The sequence below is a fragment of the Pollachius pollachius genome (genome assembly GCF_949987615.1).
Source record: "Pollachius pollachius genome assembly, chromosome: 1".
In the NCBI taxonomy this organism is placed as follows: Eukaryota; Metazoa; Chordata; class Actinopteri; order Gadiformes; family Gadidae; genus Pollachius; species Pollachius pollachius.
The window spans coordinates 49490422-49509955 of NC_136934.1; the positions used below are offsets into that span (position 1 = coordinate 49490422).

At 44.9% G+C, this 19534-nt stretch overlaps 1 protein-coding gene across 1 annotated transcript in view; it reads right to left on the reverse strand.

The window, feature by feature from the left end:
- The window catches only part of LOC307083084 (F-actin-uncapping protein LRRC16A-like), a 70526-nt gene that overhangs the window by 22911 nt on the left and 28081 nt on the right, over positions 1-19534 (reverse strand). The window contains 15 exon segments of the mRNA XM_079746888.1: positions 2727-2781; positions 3332-3431; positions 3883-3964; positions 6556-6625; positions 7016-7120; positions 8902-8978; positions 10289-10366; positions 11667-11770; positions 13303-13389; positions 14125-14219; positions 14730-14818; positions 17721-17796; positions 18212-18285; positions 18798-18868; positions 19326-19420. Of these exon segments, the coding sequence (XP_079603014.1) occupies positions 2727-2781; positions 3332-3431; positions 3883-3964; positions 6556-6625; positions 7016-7120; positions 8902-8978; positions 10289-10366; positions 11667-11770; positions 13303-13389; positions 14125-14219; positions 14730-14818; positions 17721-17796; positions 18212-18285; positions 18798-18868; positions 19326-19420 (1258 nt within the window).

The following is a 19534-nucleotide window of genomic DNA, read 5'->3' on the forward strand; positions in this document are numbered from 1 at the left end:
CAGTAATGGTGCAAGGTCCCTAGCCAATGTTGTAATCTTGCCCCTAATCTCCCAATAGGACTGCAGTGGCCACTTCAACTAAATATCTAAATATTTCTCAAATCCTCTATTGAGAAATATACCTATAAAGTCCTCTCACCCCTTCGGGCATAAAAACAATTTCCCAATTCTAATTTTGGCTGTTGATAATATCTTGTCAATTATTTATCAAAAAAGGTATATACATAGGAAGCCAATGCTCTGACAGAAACATGATCTTTAATAGGCCAACAATAATATGGCTATTGTATGAATAATATATCCTTTTTTAATTTATATTGATGTATCACTTAATGTACGCACTTATTGTCCTTAATTATCTTTGTTGTGAACGGGGAATTGGTTAACCTAGCAATTGTAAGTGCTTGGCAGTTGTTTCTATGAACGGCCTTACTGTATCGACAGTGATATATTGTTGTTTCTCTTTCTTCTGACAAACATAATTAGTCGCATTGGATAAAAGCGTCTGCTAAATGCCCTAAATGTAAATGCAATATTAAACTCAATTAGTGACATGAGTATAGCATCAGTACAAATAATCATGCAACATTTTAATTGTGATTGGATAATTATACATTTAAGTTTCATGATGGTGCAATTTAACTCAAGCACAGGAGCTCAGGTTGGAAAAAAATTAATATATATTTTGTTTTACCCCCCTATCTATTCCATTGCACTTTAAATAATATTCAGCTATTACAAATACACTGAGTGGCCTTGACATGTTATTGCTTTAACCCATATAAAAAATGTGGATCTCTGTTTGCAGATGCAGATAATCTATGTTCCCATCTACCTCGAGGCGGAGGCATCTGCCTTTGTAGGATCTTCTCACCTCAAAGCCAAACACGGCGCATCCCATGTGTCTGTGTCTGCGCTCAGAGCCAGAAGCCCAGCTAGACGGGGATGAATTGAGGCCACGGCCAATAAACACAGTGGGGTAAATCTAGACCCTAAGGCACCTCCCTCTCTCTCTCTGTGTGTGTGTGTGTGTGTGTGTGTGTGTGTGTGTGTGTGTGTGTGTGTGTGTGTGTGTGTGTGTGTGTGTGTGTGTGTGTGTGTGTGTGTGTGTGTGTGTGTGTGTGTGTGTGTGTGTGTGTGTGTGTGTACTGAGGGGGTTTCACTATTAGGAACTAGGTCCTAGTTCCCTTTTTTTGCCATAATGTGAATTTCGTAGTTCCTAGTTACAAGGAGCTACTAGAAAATCTCTATATTGCCATAAAATTGCCAAAAAAGCCAAAGAACGAAACAGCAAAAACACGTCAAAAACAGTGCTGTAAGGACATGTGGCCCAGAGACTAATTATAACTTTGTAGTAGACAAACAGTGGACAGACTCAACTCAACTCAATAAAGTAATTGAAAACCCCTTTTTACAATTACAAATATGGCATTTAGCAGACGCTTTTATCCAAAGCGACTTACATCGGTTAATACACACATTGAGTCAACCATGCAAGGCGACAGCCAGCTCGTCAGGAGCAGTTAAGGGTTAAGTGTCTCGCTCAGGGACACATCAACACTCAGCTAGGAGGATCTGGGCATCGAACTAGCAACCTTTCGGTTACAAGACAACTGGCCTACCTCCTGAGCTAAGCCGACCCTTTTCTTATACTCAGGGGCTGTGAACAATTCCCCAACGAACCCCTGGGCTCTAGTCCTCTTCCCTAAGACCAAACGGGGAACCCCCCCGCCCCAGTTCACCACCACGTCTCTGCGTCGGCTGCAGGTAGAAACGTGTGAAGTTTATTCCTTTAGGATCGGCTGTCACAACATCACAGGAGTGTCAGCCGAGAGCAGTTCAATATCGCCGTCCACCTTTACCGGTGGTCGAGGAAGGCAGCAGCAGCAGGAAGGGTAAGCGTGACGGAGAGAGGTTCTCAGTAATGTGTTGATGTCTACCAATTCGCCTGAAGAAGACCCAACAGGGTTGAATCACTGCGGTCACATTTTTAATTAATAAATATGGGAGCCGAAGCAGTGCTGCAGACATTACATTTCTTTCACTTGATATATACCAAGCCAGGGTTATATTTGAACGCTCGATTTTAAATTTCGCTGGGCATTAAAGTCTGATTTTAATGTCTTTTGCAACCTGGACCCTATTTTCCGATCTTTTCGGACCAATGCGACAAAAAGATTTGAAAGTGTTGAGCGACAACGCTGCTGCCCCAATACTCAACAAAAAGGCTGCAATTTAATCCTTTGGGGCAATAGCGCTCCGCCAGTGTACGTCCTGGCGTGTTTCTGCCACTGACAGGCTCAGATTAGCCGTGTCTATCTACCATTAAAACTATTTCAAAACGGCCTTCAGATCTTAGCCCTCACTCACTGATGAGTCGAGTGATCTCGTATTATTGTAGAGTTTGATCACATTACGGTTCAACATCTGTGAGGCAAATGTTTGAATAAATAATAAACCTCCGGTTTTAATGATCTCCGCCAGACTGGAGGTTCTCCATTGATGTCAATGGATGATGGGCTGCAGTCCTTTACAGTCGTCCCACCGTTGCCGTGTGCTAACTAACCCACCGGCGCTACATGTACCATGTCAGCCAGCCTACCAGGCTGTGAAGGAACAAGCAGCTCATCAACAGTCATCGAGGCAGCAAGGAAGAGAGTGAAGGAGAAAACCACATTTGGCTTGGTCGACTCAGAACCAGAGCGACTGGAAAAGGCCCAACTCACCGAGTCTTCCTCCTGAATCATTTGGACCAGGTTGTCCAACACTGGAGCCAGATTTCTGTCGGAGACGGAAGGGAAACGATGTTACAAAGGCAGTACTAAAACACAAGAGAACGTCATACTAAAATGACATGGAGTACAAATGGAAACAAATGTTTTATTTATTTTGTCAGTGAATATCCATTCGATATGTGTCTGCAGGTATAACATTAGAAAAGGTTTAATGGATGTAAGCTAATTGCTTTATTACATTGAGTTTGTGGGGTTCTTCCTTTTGTGGTCTAACTGGGCTAGAATGTTAGCCACTTCGACTTTTCGAAAGGTAAGATTCTTGGGAAAAAAGGGAAGTTCAGATAGAGCATGTCCCTAGGAATATATGTCAGCAGAGGGCGTGGATTTCCTTTTTATCCGGTAATCTGACTCGCATCCAAGTTGACTACCAGCAGATGAAGGACTCATTCATGAACGATTAAATATTTTTTCAATCAACATTTTACTCAGTTCCCCAAATGCCCCCCCTAAAAAAAACAACACCTGCTCATAAGACCTCAACCTGGAACCAGAACACATTTCCCTCACTCCCAACCCCTCCATGGTATAGTTCTTACTTGGACTTGATGTTGGTGAAGTTCTTGCCCAGAGACAGGTGTCTGATGGACCGGTTCTTTGCCAGCCACACCAGCAGAGTTGAAAGGTCTGAATCCAGACCTACACAACAAGGTAAAGCAACTTTTGCAAAAATGTTTGCACTGCACTGTATTTTGCACGACAATCAACCATGGCTGGTAACACTGCCACTCGTTCACTTTACATTTGTTACTTATTTCTGTTACTTATCTTTACTTTTATTTATTTTATTTTTTAATCTATTTACTTTATATTGTATAGTTGCTGCTGTGTGTTGAGGTACCAAGCATAATAATTGTACTATTGTGTACTTGTACAATAAGAATGTAATAAAAGTAATTCTGATTCTGATTCAAGTTCTCCATTATTTGGTAACAGCGTTGCTTTCACTTTGAAAGTCCCCAAGAATTTACATTTTCAAGTCATCACATATTGCAATTCCATTGCATTTAACCTTAAAGCTGCTATCAGCGACTTTTGCCCGGTATTGCAAAGATTGCTGATCTGATTCTTGGTTCTTGGTTCTTCTCACCGTTATCTGAGATGTCGAGACTGGAGATGTTCGGGATCTCCGCAATGCAACCTTCTAGAATCTGAGACCCTCCAGACCGAAGCTACGACCCAAGAGGAGGAGAAAGTATGTTAGACACACTGAAAAGGTATGCATGGTATACTAATGAACACAGCATGAAGTATCTGGAACTGATGCGCTTGCTGGAACAGAGAGGATGATGATGTCAACCCAAAATGGCCGTATAGCCCCGATGTTAGGGACGGTGAGTGAAGCTCTCATGAAGCGGTTTTGCATGGGCACACCCATGCGGTCGTGCATGCATTTTGATGTCCGACTGAGATGATGAAGAAATGGCTCAACAATAAACATGCTTACAATAACAAAATCAAATGAAAACATAAAATAGGGGAAAAAAAACACGAGATGTTAATCGGTCAAACGGAACAAATGAGTTTGTTATTATATAATAGGTGAAAAATGAAGAGCTACCATAGGACAGACGGTAGAGACAGTGTCAAGCGGGCAGCCGGTAACTTACACAATGGCCAAGCTTATAGAAGCGTGAGGAGGGAGGGGTTAGGGAAGGTCACATGTTAGAGAGAAGCCAGCCGTTAAGCACAACAAAACACATATATGTTCAAGGGCTTAAGATCAGTATTACTCCGAAGGGGAGTTGAGAATCATTCTAATGTGCATGTGCATACAAATACACACATGCACAAACACATACCCACGCGCATGCACGTGTACGCTGACACACACGCACGCACACGCGTGCACACACACACAAACGCATACACAGTCCCATTTGCACACACGTTAATAGACAGACGCAAATACATACGTGCATACATACACAAACATGGAAAAGAAAGCAAATTACCGGGTAGGACCGGCAAATATATAAAATCATCACCTTGCAACACAAAGCTCAGCTGGAACGCTTCCATTGAATGGTTCATTAGGCCGTACAAATAGCGCTGGGAACTCACATGCTCATATATAATTTCTCCAATGGCTGTGAAGATCTCTAAGAGGGATTCTAGAAAGGAGCTTCCTGTGTAATTTGCATTCATGTGATGTCTTTGGCAAAGCCATTCAATTCAATTCAATTTGTGTGTGTGTGTGTGTGTGTGTGTGTGTGTGTGTGTCTGTGTCTGTGTCTGTGTGTGTGTGTGTGTGTGTGTGTGTGTGTGTGTGTGTGTGTGTGTGTGTGTGAGCTTGGTGACATGTTTCAAAACGGAAACAGAATTTGCCCCTCTTTCACTAAGCTCTTCACTTTTCTTTTCATCTCTCTCTCCCTCCCAAGTATATCCTCAGCGAGGCTTTAACAGTGCCACTGGCCTGTCAAACTATTCTGAAGAGGGGCCCAAAAAGCTCATAGCTCTTCCCTTTCAACCTATTAAAAGGGCACTTCAAAAATAAGCCGGCATTGGCAACTTTACAGAACCATTATGATTTGATTACCCTCCTAATGCTGCAGCTAAAATAGACTTCCCTCACTAATATATTTCACACACACATTTCCTCATTGTATGTATGAATGACATTAATTAATAAGCACTCCCCCTCCAAATAAATATACAACAGTGCAATCAAGTCTTCTCTAATGAAATGTAGCTCTGATCATATGTTATTTTTATTCTCATACACCTATCAAGACATAATTAACAAACTGAAGGCACCGACTGATGTGTGGCCTGTGGCTATGTAAAAACAGTGAACTGCCAACTCTTGAGCGAAGCGCAATACTAAATACAACCTAGCCCATAGGGATCACAGGCAGGAGACACCCTGTGGTCCTAGCAGGCTGGAAAACTCTCTGTCATGAACCCTGGCCTCGCCCTTTCTCTGATGTCATTGGGGACTTTCTAGGGTTATTCTTGTTTCCAACGCACATGATGGGTTTGGCTTACATGAACTTGGCTTATCCTCTTGTCTAAATCGTGTAGTGAGTTGAGGCAAGGGCTGTCGTTTACTCTTTAAACTAGGGATGCACCGAGAATTCAGCCGCCGAAAATGTTGAGCTGAAAATTTTTTCGTCCCAAATCGGTTTCGGCCGAAGGAGTAAAAAAGGCCGAAAAGAAATACCGAACATTTCTATTTTTGATGATGTGAGAAAAAAAAAAGCAACCAGTGTGGAATGAGCCGGGTGCGCTTCATGAAAAGAGAGATTAAAAAAGAGCCGCACGGAAGTTTGTAAACAACTTAATGGCAATACACGGAGATGAAAAAAGAGCCGAGCGCACCTGTTAAAATGAATGAATGAAATGAATGAAAAACAGCAAAAGCCACATTCGGTATTCGGTTTCGGCTTTCGGCCAACTGTTTCAGTATATTCGGTTTCGGCCAAGAATTGTTATTTCGGTGCATCCCTACCTTAAACTAAACTTATGAGATTCGTGGAGAGGTGTTGTGTTTATATGTGACTGTGGCCAGTGATGCGGGTGAAAGCTTTAGAATATGAGGGCTCATTGCGGCCAATGACACAGTTCTCTTAAGCAACTGAAACCTCGCTTGTGGAGGTGGTACATTCGGCTCTTGTGGTACATTCTGAGCACGCAAGAGCACCGATAAATTAGCAGTAATGACCCCTGATTAAATCAAACCTCAGAATGACCCCCTGATATGAATCATTCTTGTGGATGTGTTTATGGACTGAGTGTGGTGTGGTGTGGGTGCGAAGGCTACCTCACAACAGCTCAGGTCTAAGGTGACATCCTTGACGTTGGGGTTGCTGGCCAGTCCCAACAGGAGAGCTCTAAATGGAAGGAAAGAATACAGGATTAGGGTGGAAAGAAATAAGAAATATACAAATGAAGCAGGGCTTTCAGACCGAGTACATTGGAACCCTAATGGACACTCGTGATGGAACTTATTATTCATGATTGCTTCCAGATTTTTCTTTTGCTAGAATAAAAAAATCAATTCACTGTTAATCGCATTAAGAAATAGTTGACCAGAACTTAAATTTGAATAATTGGTTGCAGTTATATTATTCAGCGTTTTTCTATTAACTTCCTAATTGGATGTTCCAGTACAGACAACGTCGGGTCATTCCATCGTGGAGCAGCATCACTTGGACGTCAAGAGGACCTGGGTGGAGGGAAGGGTGGTGGTGGGGGAGGAGGTGTTGGGGTACAGTTCTTACTTGAGGGCCTCGGGGGGGAGCTTGGTCCCCGAGAGGTTGACGGAGCTGAGAGAGAAGGCGCTGCTGAAGAAGTGCTTGAATGACGGGGGCACGTCCTTACTTTTCCTACAGACAGACACAGACACAAAGAGACAGAGATCAGAGAGAGACCAGAGAGAGATCAGAGAGAAAGAGAGACCACAGAGACAGGGAAAGAGAGAGAGAGAGAGAGAGAGAGAGAGAGAGAAAGAGAAAGAGAAAGAGAGAGAGACCCAAGAGATCAGAGTGAGATCCGAGAGAGACAGGCAGAGAGCATTTTACATTGTATTTGGGTGTTTTATCGATAACACAAAGGGATCTTGTAAAACAACACTCTATTCAGCAATGTAGAGTCAGCATCACATACTGAGTTTTAAATTGAATGTTAAATTGAACATCTTTCAAGTCAAATGTCCAAAGCGATTTAAAAACCCATAGCTTAGACTAAAATATAGGATGTTTTAGCACAGAGCCACCTCATGACATAGAAGAAAGTACCAGCCTCGTGCCCAGCGTGAATAACTTGTACTGCAAGGGCTCAACATGCGGCCCGACGGCAGTACCCGACAAAGTGTGAGCGGTCAACCGAAACAAAACAACCCCAAACACAAACACAATCAATAGAGACGTTTGATTGGCTGATCAACCGATGGCAACACTGGCCTGCGTCTTCGCTGGGATCCCAGCAGACATGATAAAGGACACCACTACTGCTGCTCATCTCCCCCACTGGACAGCCTTACTCCCGGGGGACGGACTGTAAGCAGAGATAAGGGTGGGGGGGGGAACGCCACTCCCACACCCGGCCCATCTGTCACACACATGGTCCCACACACAAAAGGCCGCCGCATCTATGTCTAACGACACAGTAGTCACACACACACACACACACACACACACACACACACACACACACACACACACTCACTACCCTCCCGTCCCACTGCACAAAGCCTAGTATTAGGCTGTTGTTGCACACCTTCACCAATAGATGGCGCACAGTACAATGGGCCCACTGGATGCATTGATGAGAGGAGAGGGGGTCAGCAGGTCAATATTAATGTTCTGTACTGATCTGATTGTGGGTCGACTTTGTTTTGATTTTGGAACTGTCCAAATTGTTACATGTGGAAACTATTCTGTAGTTGCCAATATCAGCGTTATAAACTGCCGGGTATTTAAAAAGGGGGAAAATGTTGAACTCAGCAAAGTACATATCACAATGTCGGGGATCTAACTGTTCAAAGCAGCAAGAAATCAGCAGCATCAAAACCGATAAGGTCACATGACGCTAGCATTGGCTGAGGTCAACTTATTTTTTTAATGATGCAATGAACGCTTCAAAGATTTGACTGGCTGCCATAGACAGCTTTAAAACAGATCACTCCCTATGAGCTATGTGGAAGCATACATATGATGTGTACAAGGGAGTTGCACTCCAGCAAACCAATGAGTGCCATTGACTCTGTTTATGGGCAGGGCAGGCGTAAACCCATGTGAACAGACAGACCACACAGAGAGGCCTGGGTGGAAAGGCCTCCAACACAACCGTGGTGGCCGCGGTTGGCCTCAAACCGCGAGCTCAGTCAGCGGACCGCCAAGTCCCACCGCTGACTTACCACGTGCTTGAGGCAAGGTATTACTCCTCAATGGCAGAACAACTTAGGCAGGGCTATGAGCAGGAAGGGGAGGGGACGTTGATTTGGTTTAAAATGTGCTCTCTTCAGCTCTTTTCTGCTTCCTCCTCTTTGCAACTGCCTACCTTGCTACCAACAGCACCTTTAATGCTATGGCTTATATGCACTATCCATCGGTTACTGCCAGGTGCGTCTTTTCACCATTTCACAGCGTCTCTTTATGCCGCTCACCTGTGAGGGAAGACACTCTTGGACATGTTGAGGACGGACAGGTGTTGGAGCGTCCCTCGCAGCAAAGCCGAGCAAACCTGCAACAGAGACAGGCCAGTATGATGCGCGTGCGTGTGTGTGCCCACGCCAGTGTGCGTGTGTGTGTGTATGCATGTGGATGTGGGTTTGTCCAAAAAAAGACCCTGCCACAGGAAGCAGTAGAAGACGTGACTCGACTTCAGTGGTTGACGTTGAAAATGTACTGCATGTGATTACTGATAGCAGTAGGAGTACTAGTATGCTCTGATGTTATCGTTTTGTGACCAGACCTTCCTAGCAGGGGCGTAGGAATGAGATTAACATTGGGGGGGGGACACATATCGGAAACCTGACATCCGTTAATGGTTTGAACAGAAATATGTCATAAATTAACTACACTGAAAAATTTCACAAATATATTTTATTCTACTAAAAAGGAACATTTGTAAATGTAAAGGAAAACACATTTTGAATGGCAGTAATGAACTGATGAATATCAAATCAATTCTTTAATTGCTCAATCATCCAGTTTTTTAGAATAAGAAGCGGTGACAAGACGCTGTGTTGCGCTTTCAAAATAAAATAAAAAATATTTCTCCCCCGGTATAATTTTTAGGTGGGACAAATGCGCCTGTCTCCAATATTGGAGGGGACACGTCCCATCCGTCCCCCCCGGTTCCTACGCCCTTGCTTCCTAGTATCCAGCCTCAACTCTCTGTCGTATGTTGTAGCAACTGATTGGCTCCATATGGATTAGTGTATGGGAGGGGGAAATATTGCACATGAGCGAGAGAGAGAGAGAGAGAGAGAGAGAGGGGTGTATGTGTCAGAGTGATTGATTTGAATGCATGTGTGGGCAATCATGCATGTGAGTGAGAAAGAGAGAAAAAAAGAAACGGAAGGACACATGCATGTGTGTACACATGTGCGTGGATGCATGTGCGTGTGTCCGTGGGTGCGCATGTGTGTGCGCATGTATGACTTTATGAGCCAATCAATATCTCCCGCGACAGGGCTGACAGCTGGCTACGATCTCGGGCTAATCAATGTGGTGTATTTGGCTCCCAGACCCGTGTCGATGCATCACATGCAGTATGCAGGGGCAGCAACACGACGACGTGATCGGATGTATAACAATAGAGGCCGATCACTAGAAAACGTAGAGCCGACTAGCTGCTGCTAGAACTGTATTTTGTGAGGCTGGTTTGACCGGTGGTCTGTAGAAAAGCTTTTGCTTAGGAAGGATGTGGGGGTGGACTGGACTGTAATGACTCCACCGTCTCAGGCATATCGCGTTTCTATGATAATACGTTTCATTAGACCTCAATCCCAGACTTTTTCCGAGGCTGACGATTGACTGCCTGCTCACCTGGTCCAATGCGCAGTCGGTGTTGGAGAGGTCCAGGGTGACCAGGCTGTTGGGCTGCGCCAGGAAGTGGTAGAAATGCTGCAAATGTGAACACAAACAGAATAGGAACATGAGAACCATGAGAATGCATGAGCGACAACATCCCATAAAAGCAAGGCGATTGAAGTGGATGTTACATCAGTCAAAGACATCACGCCATGTTTATACCGAGAAAGAGAAGGAGCATTCAGTGTCCGTCTATTCCCAACGGACCCGATGGCCTTTCCTGCCAGCCGATTCCCCCGACGTAGAGCCGACTCAATGACACGACGATCCCCCTGCGACTTTGTCTGGACTTGCACCGCAGCCACCGCACTCAGGGAGGACAGGCCCAACGGTGAACTCCATGTCAGTGAGTCCCACTGTCTGGTCCCTGTCCCCCTCGTCAATGACCATGAGAAGCATGTGGACCAGTCTAGCTCTGATCAATAGGCTAGCTGACGACCAGAGATGACCCAATGTTGGCCAGTTTTTGACAAAGAGTTTGTCATATACTTATGGCTTCTATATAAGGTGTACTAATATCAAAATTACATAGTATAAAAAAAAAAACAATTTTGACCAGTTTTTGACAAAGAGTTTGTCGTATACATATGGCTTCTATCTAAGGTGTACTCATATCAAAATGAAATAGCATAAAAAAAACTTCTTTAAGTCATTTATTTTAAAGACGGATGGCCATGACAGTATCTTTCTACCTATCGGTGTCCTACACTGAGGGGGGAGGCTGTACGTCTGACACTGCCAGTGGGGGAGAGCGACAGACTGATTGACTGCTAACTGAATGAGCCAGCGCATGAGCGGTGCAGGCCATCCATCACGTCCAGAGCCATGCTGCAGCTTCAGTCTCTGTCAGTGTCGATGACACTCACTCAGAACCGAGCGGGCAGGTGAAGGGATGGGGGAGACGAGACGAGAGGTGCACCAGTATATATGAGTGAGTGAGTGAGTGAGTGAGTGAGTGAATGAGTGAGTGAGTGAGCAAGTGTGTGTGTGAGTGAGTGAGTGAGTGAGTGAGTGAGTGAGTGAGTGAGTGAGTGAGTGAGTGAGTGAGTGAGAGTCTGAGTGAGTGAGAGAGCAAGTGTGTGTGTGTGAGTGAGTGAGTGAGTGAGTAAGTGAATGAATGAGTTTGTGTGCTTGTTTCTGTGTGTGAGAGAGTGAGAGTGAGTGAGTGAGTGAGTGCGTGCGTGAGTGAGTGAGTGAGTGCGTGCGTGAGTGAGTGAGTGAATGAATGAGTGAGTGAGCGAATGAGTGTGTGTGCTTGTTTGTGTGTGTGAGAGAGTGAGAGAGTGAATGAATGAGTGAGCGAGCGAATGAGTGTGTGTGCTTGTATGATCACCTGCATCTCGTCTCCTCTGAGGACATTCCCTGAGAGGTCCAGATGGACCAGGCTGCTAGGGATGGACGGGTTGGCACTCAGTGACTGGCAAAGGCTGTTCACCCCTACGGGGGACACACACACACACACACACACACACACACACACACACAAAACTGTGTTAGTATGTTGGCAGCGTCTTGCCGGTCCTGAGGGTGTTTTGTCAGCTTGAAGGAGAGAGGAACCGAGGAAATGAAGACGGAGGAAAGGAAGGGCTCCGGGCCAGAGAGTTAATAAACTACATGCAAGAGACAGGGTCCGATACAGCGCTATAAACAGCCGCCTTCCCTACGCTCAGAGCCAGACAAGGGTCTTCTGAGGCCCACTCAAGGCCACACTCATGTGTACACAAATATTTAAAAGCAAAGGAAATACACACAAGTGTATACACATCATTTTGTGTATGGAGAGAGCGAGAGAAATAGTGTGACTGAGAGTGTGAGAGAGTGAGAAAGGGAAAGAGAAAGAGAGAGAGAAAAAGAGAGAGGGAAAGAGAGAGAGAAGAGAAAGAGAGAGAGAAAAAAGAGAAAGAGAGACAGAAAGTGAGAAAGAGTGAGAAAGAGTAAGAAAGAGTGAGAAATTGAGAAAGAGAGAGAGAGCGAGAGAGAGCGAGAGATGCATTTGCGTTTATGGCCTGCCTAATTAAGTCAGTCTTCATGGAGACATGGGATAGCAGTTTAAATCCACACTGATAAGCAGACAGTATTAGATTAGGGGGTCACTTCAGCCTGAGCGATGCGGCACATGCTCCAATCGGCGTGATAACACTCGCCTGCACAATAAGTAGATACAAGAAAATCTTAAAAAGGACAGCACTGTATATAAGAAGCTCCATTGCATTGCTTTGAATGCCTTGCGTTGAGCTCTACCGCATGTCCTGCACGTGAGCAGTGCTGAGAGAGTCCCAAAAGAACAGGATTGTCTACCATTGGCACGGATTCTAGACGAAATAATATTAACAGAAGCCAACCACAACTGAAACGGTGATGTGACGCAGGATAGCCTCTCCGTCTCGCTCGCTCCTCCGGCTCTTAATCTCAGGCTCTCTCGCCCGCTGACATTCTGTGATAGCGCAGTTTCTTTTGTAGACACAAGCGCAGACATGAGGGGATTCGTCTTGTGATGCAGGGGGGAAAAACCCACAGAGAACACCAAAGGAATCCTTGTTGGGCAGTCGGGGAGAGAGAGCGGGATCAAACAATGCACCATCTCTCATCTCAACCCACTCTCATCCTTTATTGTCCCCCTTTGGGGGAAATTCTTTCTCTGCTTTTAACACATCCATGAGCCGGTGAACACATGGGGGCACACCGGCACACCCGGAGCAGTGGGCAGCCGCAGGGCAGCGCCCGGGGAGCAGGAGAGGGCTTCAGGTGCCTTGCTCAAGGGCAAAAAGAAAAAGAGAAGATTGTTGTGCAGCACTCTCCTACGTCCTCATCTGCGGATGAGGACGTAGGAGAGTGCTGCACAACTACTCCCCCCGTCCACATTTTCTTCTTGCCTACCGGTCGGGATTCAAACCGACCACCCTTCGGTTACCGGTCCAACTCATGCAAATGAGCAGACACGAGATGTCATGGGGGCAGCAGGCGAGTACCTTTGGGTGACAGGGAGGTCTTGGAGAAGTTCAAATGCTTGAGTCCAATGCGAAGTTTGGCGAACTGACCCCCCAGGGAGATGATACCTGCAGACAGACAGGAGGAGGAGGAGGGAGAGAGGGACGGACGGACAGAAAGAGAGAGAGAGAGAGGACTTAATACGTTGTATACACAAAGTGGTTTCATTGGTCTCTTTTTCATTCCCAGTAATATAAATTGAGCAACAATGCACTGATTATTTTTAGGTATATCTCTCCATGAGTTCATGCTACCATGTGATCAATGGGTACTGCAATCATAAAGGTCTCACAAAATCAAGTGTGATAACTTATTTACTGTAAAGATACACGTTGCATTGGTGGACGGTAGGACTGAACGATTTGGGGAAATTATCGAATTGCGATTATTTGAACCAGTATTGCGATTGCGATTTTTATAATTTATTAAGTTCCTTATGTTGTGTTTTATTCACTAACAAACAAATAAATCATTCTTTAGTATGACCAAAACAACATTGGAAGCAGTCAACATAAAAACTGCTCTTTCCTTTAGGCCAGGCCGATGTGTTGAGATTAATTTATATTACAAACTTCTTTATTTAACTATTGAATTGTAAAATAAAAATAAAAATAAATGAATCGTACTGATTTCCAGTCAGTAACGGTAACAAATCCCTTTTTTTTTCTTTTCTTTTTTTTTTTTAATCGCAGCCTTTGCGATTTGCATATCGCATTCTGTTACATCGCGACTTCGATTTGAACTTCATTAATCGTTCAGCCCTAGCGGCCGGGCAGGAGAGCAGAGAGTGTGGCGCGCAGTACCTCGGTCCTCCAGCGGGTTGTTGGAGAGGTTGATGGTGGTGAGGGCTGAGTTGGGGTGGTGGGCCAGGGCAGATGCTAGCTTCTGGGCAAAGTCCCTGGATGGCATTTCAATGACTTGGTCATTATGCATCAAAACTATAACTATAACTATAAATTAACTATAATAGCAGATAAGCATCATTTGCATTGTTTCAATGTCCATACAAACGTAAGTTCAATAAGGAATGATACGGATAATAAGCATAAATGTGCCCACAAATATTGAACATAATGTGGGATAACATAGTCACCACTTCCATGACTCCTAATGCCTCTGGCCTCCAAGAGCTAATTAGATTTTCTGATGACGTGCATCACTGTAGTTAACTATTTTTATCCCGGTGTCTTTTTATTCATCCATCCATCCATAAAATGAGAGAGTGGCTTGGAGAAAAACATCTGCTTGCCACATGAGGTAAGGCCTCAGTAATTAGGGTATGTCATTTTGGCCTCAGCAGTCAGTATGACATACACCCAGCGGTAAAACAGGGAGGTTAACGTTTGTACGGACATTAAACATAAAGACTTGTATGGTTTCACTCCTCGTGTTTTCAGCGAAATCGTACGTTTTCAGTCCCGCGTTGTCAAGGACCAGCTCCTCTAGGCGAGCCGAACGAGACACCACCCGTAGAATCTGCTCGCACACATCTGCAGACTGAACACACACATGCACGCAAACAGACATGCACACACACACACAAACACACACCCGAAACAAACAAATCTGACCATTAGGCATCACCACATATCACGGGACATTTTGAGCCAGCAGTCCTTTATGGAAATAGGGAAGAGAGACAAGGGGAAACAAGGCATAACAATGACACTTGTTATGTTCCCAGTCCCAAAAAAATAAACATTGTGATTGCATGCCCCCCCCCCCCTTTGCATTTTACCACCATTATTAGCTTCCACTAAGCATTATCTAATGTTGAATTTGCACCTAGAAGCAACACATTAAGAAATATTTTTCCAAACTTTTTCCCAAACTGTTTGAAATGCCTTTGAGTGCCAGTCAATTCAAAAACAGTCACACTTCTATGCGGACTGGGTAACATGCTATTGGATTGCAAGACATACCGCAAGACATACACAACCCTAAATCGACATATCTTTTCAGTTAACACAATAATATATAAAAAAAATATTATATGAAAGTAAGTGGTTAATAGAATCTAAATAACTAGTGTTTCTCATGTGTGATATTCTAGTCTTCTTCCATAAGGGTTAGCATATGCGCTAACAGCCGGTTGGTTGTCTTGCTCTGAAGGCGTTCCTCCCCTAGCCCGTCTGCCTGCCATTGTTTGTTCAAGTGCCAAGCAGAAATAAGGCTAAACATTTTCTTTCCATATGATGGTAAAAGAGAACATAGCTGAAATAGAGACAGGGTAAGAGAGAGGGAGAGGGAAACAGAGAGACAGAGGGGGAGAGGGGGAGAGAAAGAGAGACATAGGGTAAAAGAAAGAGAGACAGAGGGTGAGAGAAAGAGTGAGACAGAGGGAGAGAGAAAGAGAGAATTAGGGTGAGGAAGAAAGAGAGACAGAGGGTGAGAGAAAGAGAGACAGAGGGGGAGAGAGATACAGAATGAGGGTGAGAGAAAGAGAGAGTATGGGAGAAAGAGATTCAGAGAAAGAAAGACAGTGGGTGAGACAAGGAGAGAGAGGGAGGGTAGGAGAAATAGAGACAGGGTGAGAAAGAGAGCAAGACAGGTTGAGAGAAAGAGAGAGAGAGAGAGAGAGAGAGAGACAGAGGGTTAGACAAGGAGAGAGAGTGAGAGGGGGAGAGAAAGAGAGAGACAGAGGGTGAGAGAAAGAGAGAGACAGAGTGAGACAAGAAGAGAGACACAGGGTAAGAGAAAGAGAGAGACAGGACGAGAGAAAGAGAGAGAGAACAGAGGATGAGAGAAAGGTAGAATGAGGGTGAGAGGAAGAGCAAAGCAGGGTGAGACAAGGAGAGAGAGTGTGAGAGAAAGCGCGAGACAGAGGATTGGGAGCGAGAGCGAGAGAGACGGGGGGTGAGGGAGAACGGGCGAGGTAGAGGCAGAGGTCGAACGAGAGAGAGAGCGAGGGAAAGAGAGGATATGAGTGACAGAGGGAGAGCAGACCCAGGCATATAAACAGGCCAAACAAAGAGGACAGTATATTCCCATAAGCTGCCGTTCTGCTGGGGACAGCACAGCACAGCTCTGGGAGAGTCAGCCTCCATTGTACCGTGGAACCTCCAATTAACACCAGGCATTGTCTCACAGTGCTAATGCCATGACCCTAACACGGTCACAGCACACATAAACCTGAATGAGTATACATAGAGACGGAGACAGAGACAGAGACAGAGAGCGAGAGACACACACACACATACCTCCCTGTGTGATGACCCGGCTAATGGCTAGGCTAGCTGAAAGGCTTGCCATCCAACTGATGAATGACCATATTCGAGATACTGAAATCTTCAGCTTGCGTTTATTCATACAAAGATAGGTGACACTTCACCCAACACAATAATATTAAAAAACTAGATACCATTTTGTTTTTTGTTCTTTGATTTAATTATAGCATCCTGTTTGGTTGCCTGGTTCCCTTAGAATATGTGAGATTAAAGATGGGATTGACTGGTTTATGGTTAAACCCTAACCCCGATACCACTGCATTTGACATGGCTCACTGCATGTGCTCACCCCACGTGCAATCATAACAAGAGCCGGTAACTATAGCAACCCCTCCCAGAAACAAAGAGAATCCAGGCTCTGTATCAAACATGGGGAAAAACGCTGAGGGCACCAAACCTAATTATTCAAATAGCCTGGGGATGCAATTTTTAACACACTAAAACAAAGACGTGTGGGCGATTTCATGGGTATGTGGCACAGCCTCCAGTCCACTAATTCAGGAGTCATCTCTCTCTAGAGCCCATTAGCTGGCCATCCTACGCATTCCAGGACAGGCCGGGACGGTGAGTCAGAAGGGTTCAGACAGAGGAAGCCGTTATTGTATCTGGGAATGAGGCAGAGGGAGGGGGAGTCACCGTGAATGTGTGTGCCTGTACGTGTACGTGTCCGTGTCTGTTAGGGGGTTGGTAAGGTAGTGTGTAGCAGGCTGGGTCATTGAACCCAGTTCTCTCTTCTGAATTACCTTGCAAGTTCATTGGACTGATAACAATAACAAGAATAAGAAGAAGAAGTCTATTTTAGTTTGTTTTTCCAAAACTCCAACGCTGTACCAGAATACCAGAAGCCTGTCAACAGGCCAGGCTTGTGGATCGATGGGGGGGTAGAGAGAGACACACAGCTCTGAACAATATGGGAGGAAAGCCAGACATACAAACAGGATAGATAGACGGCTAGATAAACACTAGGATGGTGAGATACTAGTGAAAGTGAGATTTGGAGCAGTGGTGGTCCGCAGTCTTATTAGAAACTGTGTGGGGCCAATGCCCCGTCTGTGTGGGGCCAATGCCCTGTCTGAAATCAGGGGGTCAAAGAGGAAGAGGGGGAGCACTGAGGAAGAGGAGGTGAATAAGGAAGGGGAGGTTAAGGAGGAAGGGTTAAGAGGTGGACTGACCAGTTTATAGTCCTTGGTGGAGAGTTTGGTAAACCACTGGCTGAACTCCAGCACGGCTATTATGGCCACCATATCCCTGGGGAGGACAACACACACACAGAGAGAGAGAGAGAGAGAGAGAGAGAGAGAGAGAGAGAGAGAGAGAGAGAGAGAGAGAGAGAGAGAGAGAGAGAGAGAGAGAGAGAGAGAGAGAGAGAGAGAGAGAGAGAGAGAGAGAAAATAATGTTCAAAGTTATGCATTGTAACTAGGCAAACGTCTACATCACAGGTTGACTACATATCTCAGATATGCATGGAATGAGAAATACATTCTGAAAAGATTTGCATTTATTGAGTCTGTTTTCTGACTCCCACACCACAAAGCCTTTCTCATGCCTTGACGTTGAACGGAACAGCATCAGCATGAGATGATTGCTCGTAGCATATTTATTCATTTGTTAAGTTTTGAGTTCATCCCTTTTCTCTTCAGATCTATTCCTTTGGATGGTCACCTGTTCTCCAGGTGGCTGAAGTCCTGCAGGTTCAGCTCCCTGGAGTCCTGGCTCAGGTAGATGGTGTCCACATCCTGGGAGGGCAGAGCGTCCCATCATACACGTTAAACACTGCCCTGGGTCGCTTTCTCATGTCAGCCCTCTCCTCAGTTCAAAACTTTTTTAAATCATGAGCGACTGAACAACTAAACCAAAAAAACAAACATTACTTTGATTGGCATTTACATCTTTACAAACATTTTCAACTCTGAATCCAAATTATAATCCAAACTCTTATTTCAAGGCACAGACAAACATACGCACACACACATACACACACACACACACACACACACACACACACACACACACACACACACACACACACACACACACACACACACACACACACACAATAACACACATTCACAGTCACAATGACTCGCCCTCCCTTTTCCTCTTTCCCGGACAAAATAACGGTTTCCTCTGTCAGAAAACGGACAAAAAGCCAACATACTTCTCTTTAAAATAAATCATGAAACAAGTAAAAAGAAACAGGTAAATCCGGTAAACTAAAAAACAAGAACAAGCTAGAGGAGATACTGACCCATTGCACTTCCTCTCGGTAGGGCAGTCCCAGCCAGTCACACACACACCTGTACATCTGGGAAAACCCACCTGGACACAGAGACCCCAGAGGGAGAGCTTCAGTGAGGTTGGTGGAACACATCAAATACAATGAGCGTTCTAACATACAATCACTAATTCAGACTTTGTGATTGCCTTGTGTAATCATAACTAATACTGTTCCAATTCAAAGTGTTGTCATCAAGCGTCGATTCAACTATAAAATATAACGCACAGACTGTGTTTAAGCCATCTTTTTAAAGTGTATGCCTGTCTGAGACAGAAGCTTGAACGGACGTTAAACGCATTAAACGCGGAATCTAAACTTTTTAAAATCCTGTCCCAATTTAGATGTCGCACACATGTAGAAGTATGCTGTCACACACACACACACACACACACACACACACACACACACACACACACACACACACACACACACACACACACACACACACACACACACACACACACACACACACACACACACACACACACACACACACACCGCAGGGTCCAGTGTCCACGGCCTGGTCGTCCCATAGTGCCTGCAGGGCAGTCAGCCTCTCCGGAGGGTCCATGCTGAGCTTCTTCATCACTTTGCTGGGATCAGGGAACACCAAGTCACCAACAAGAACATCCAACACTAGCACACCCTGACTGCCCAACACCCACACGCTTGCTACAAGTACAAACTCAAATCGACTTTTGCACTTT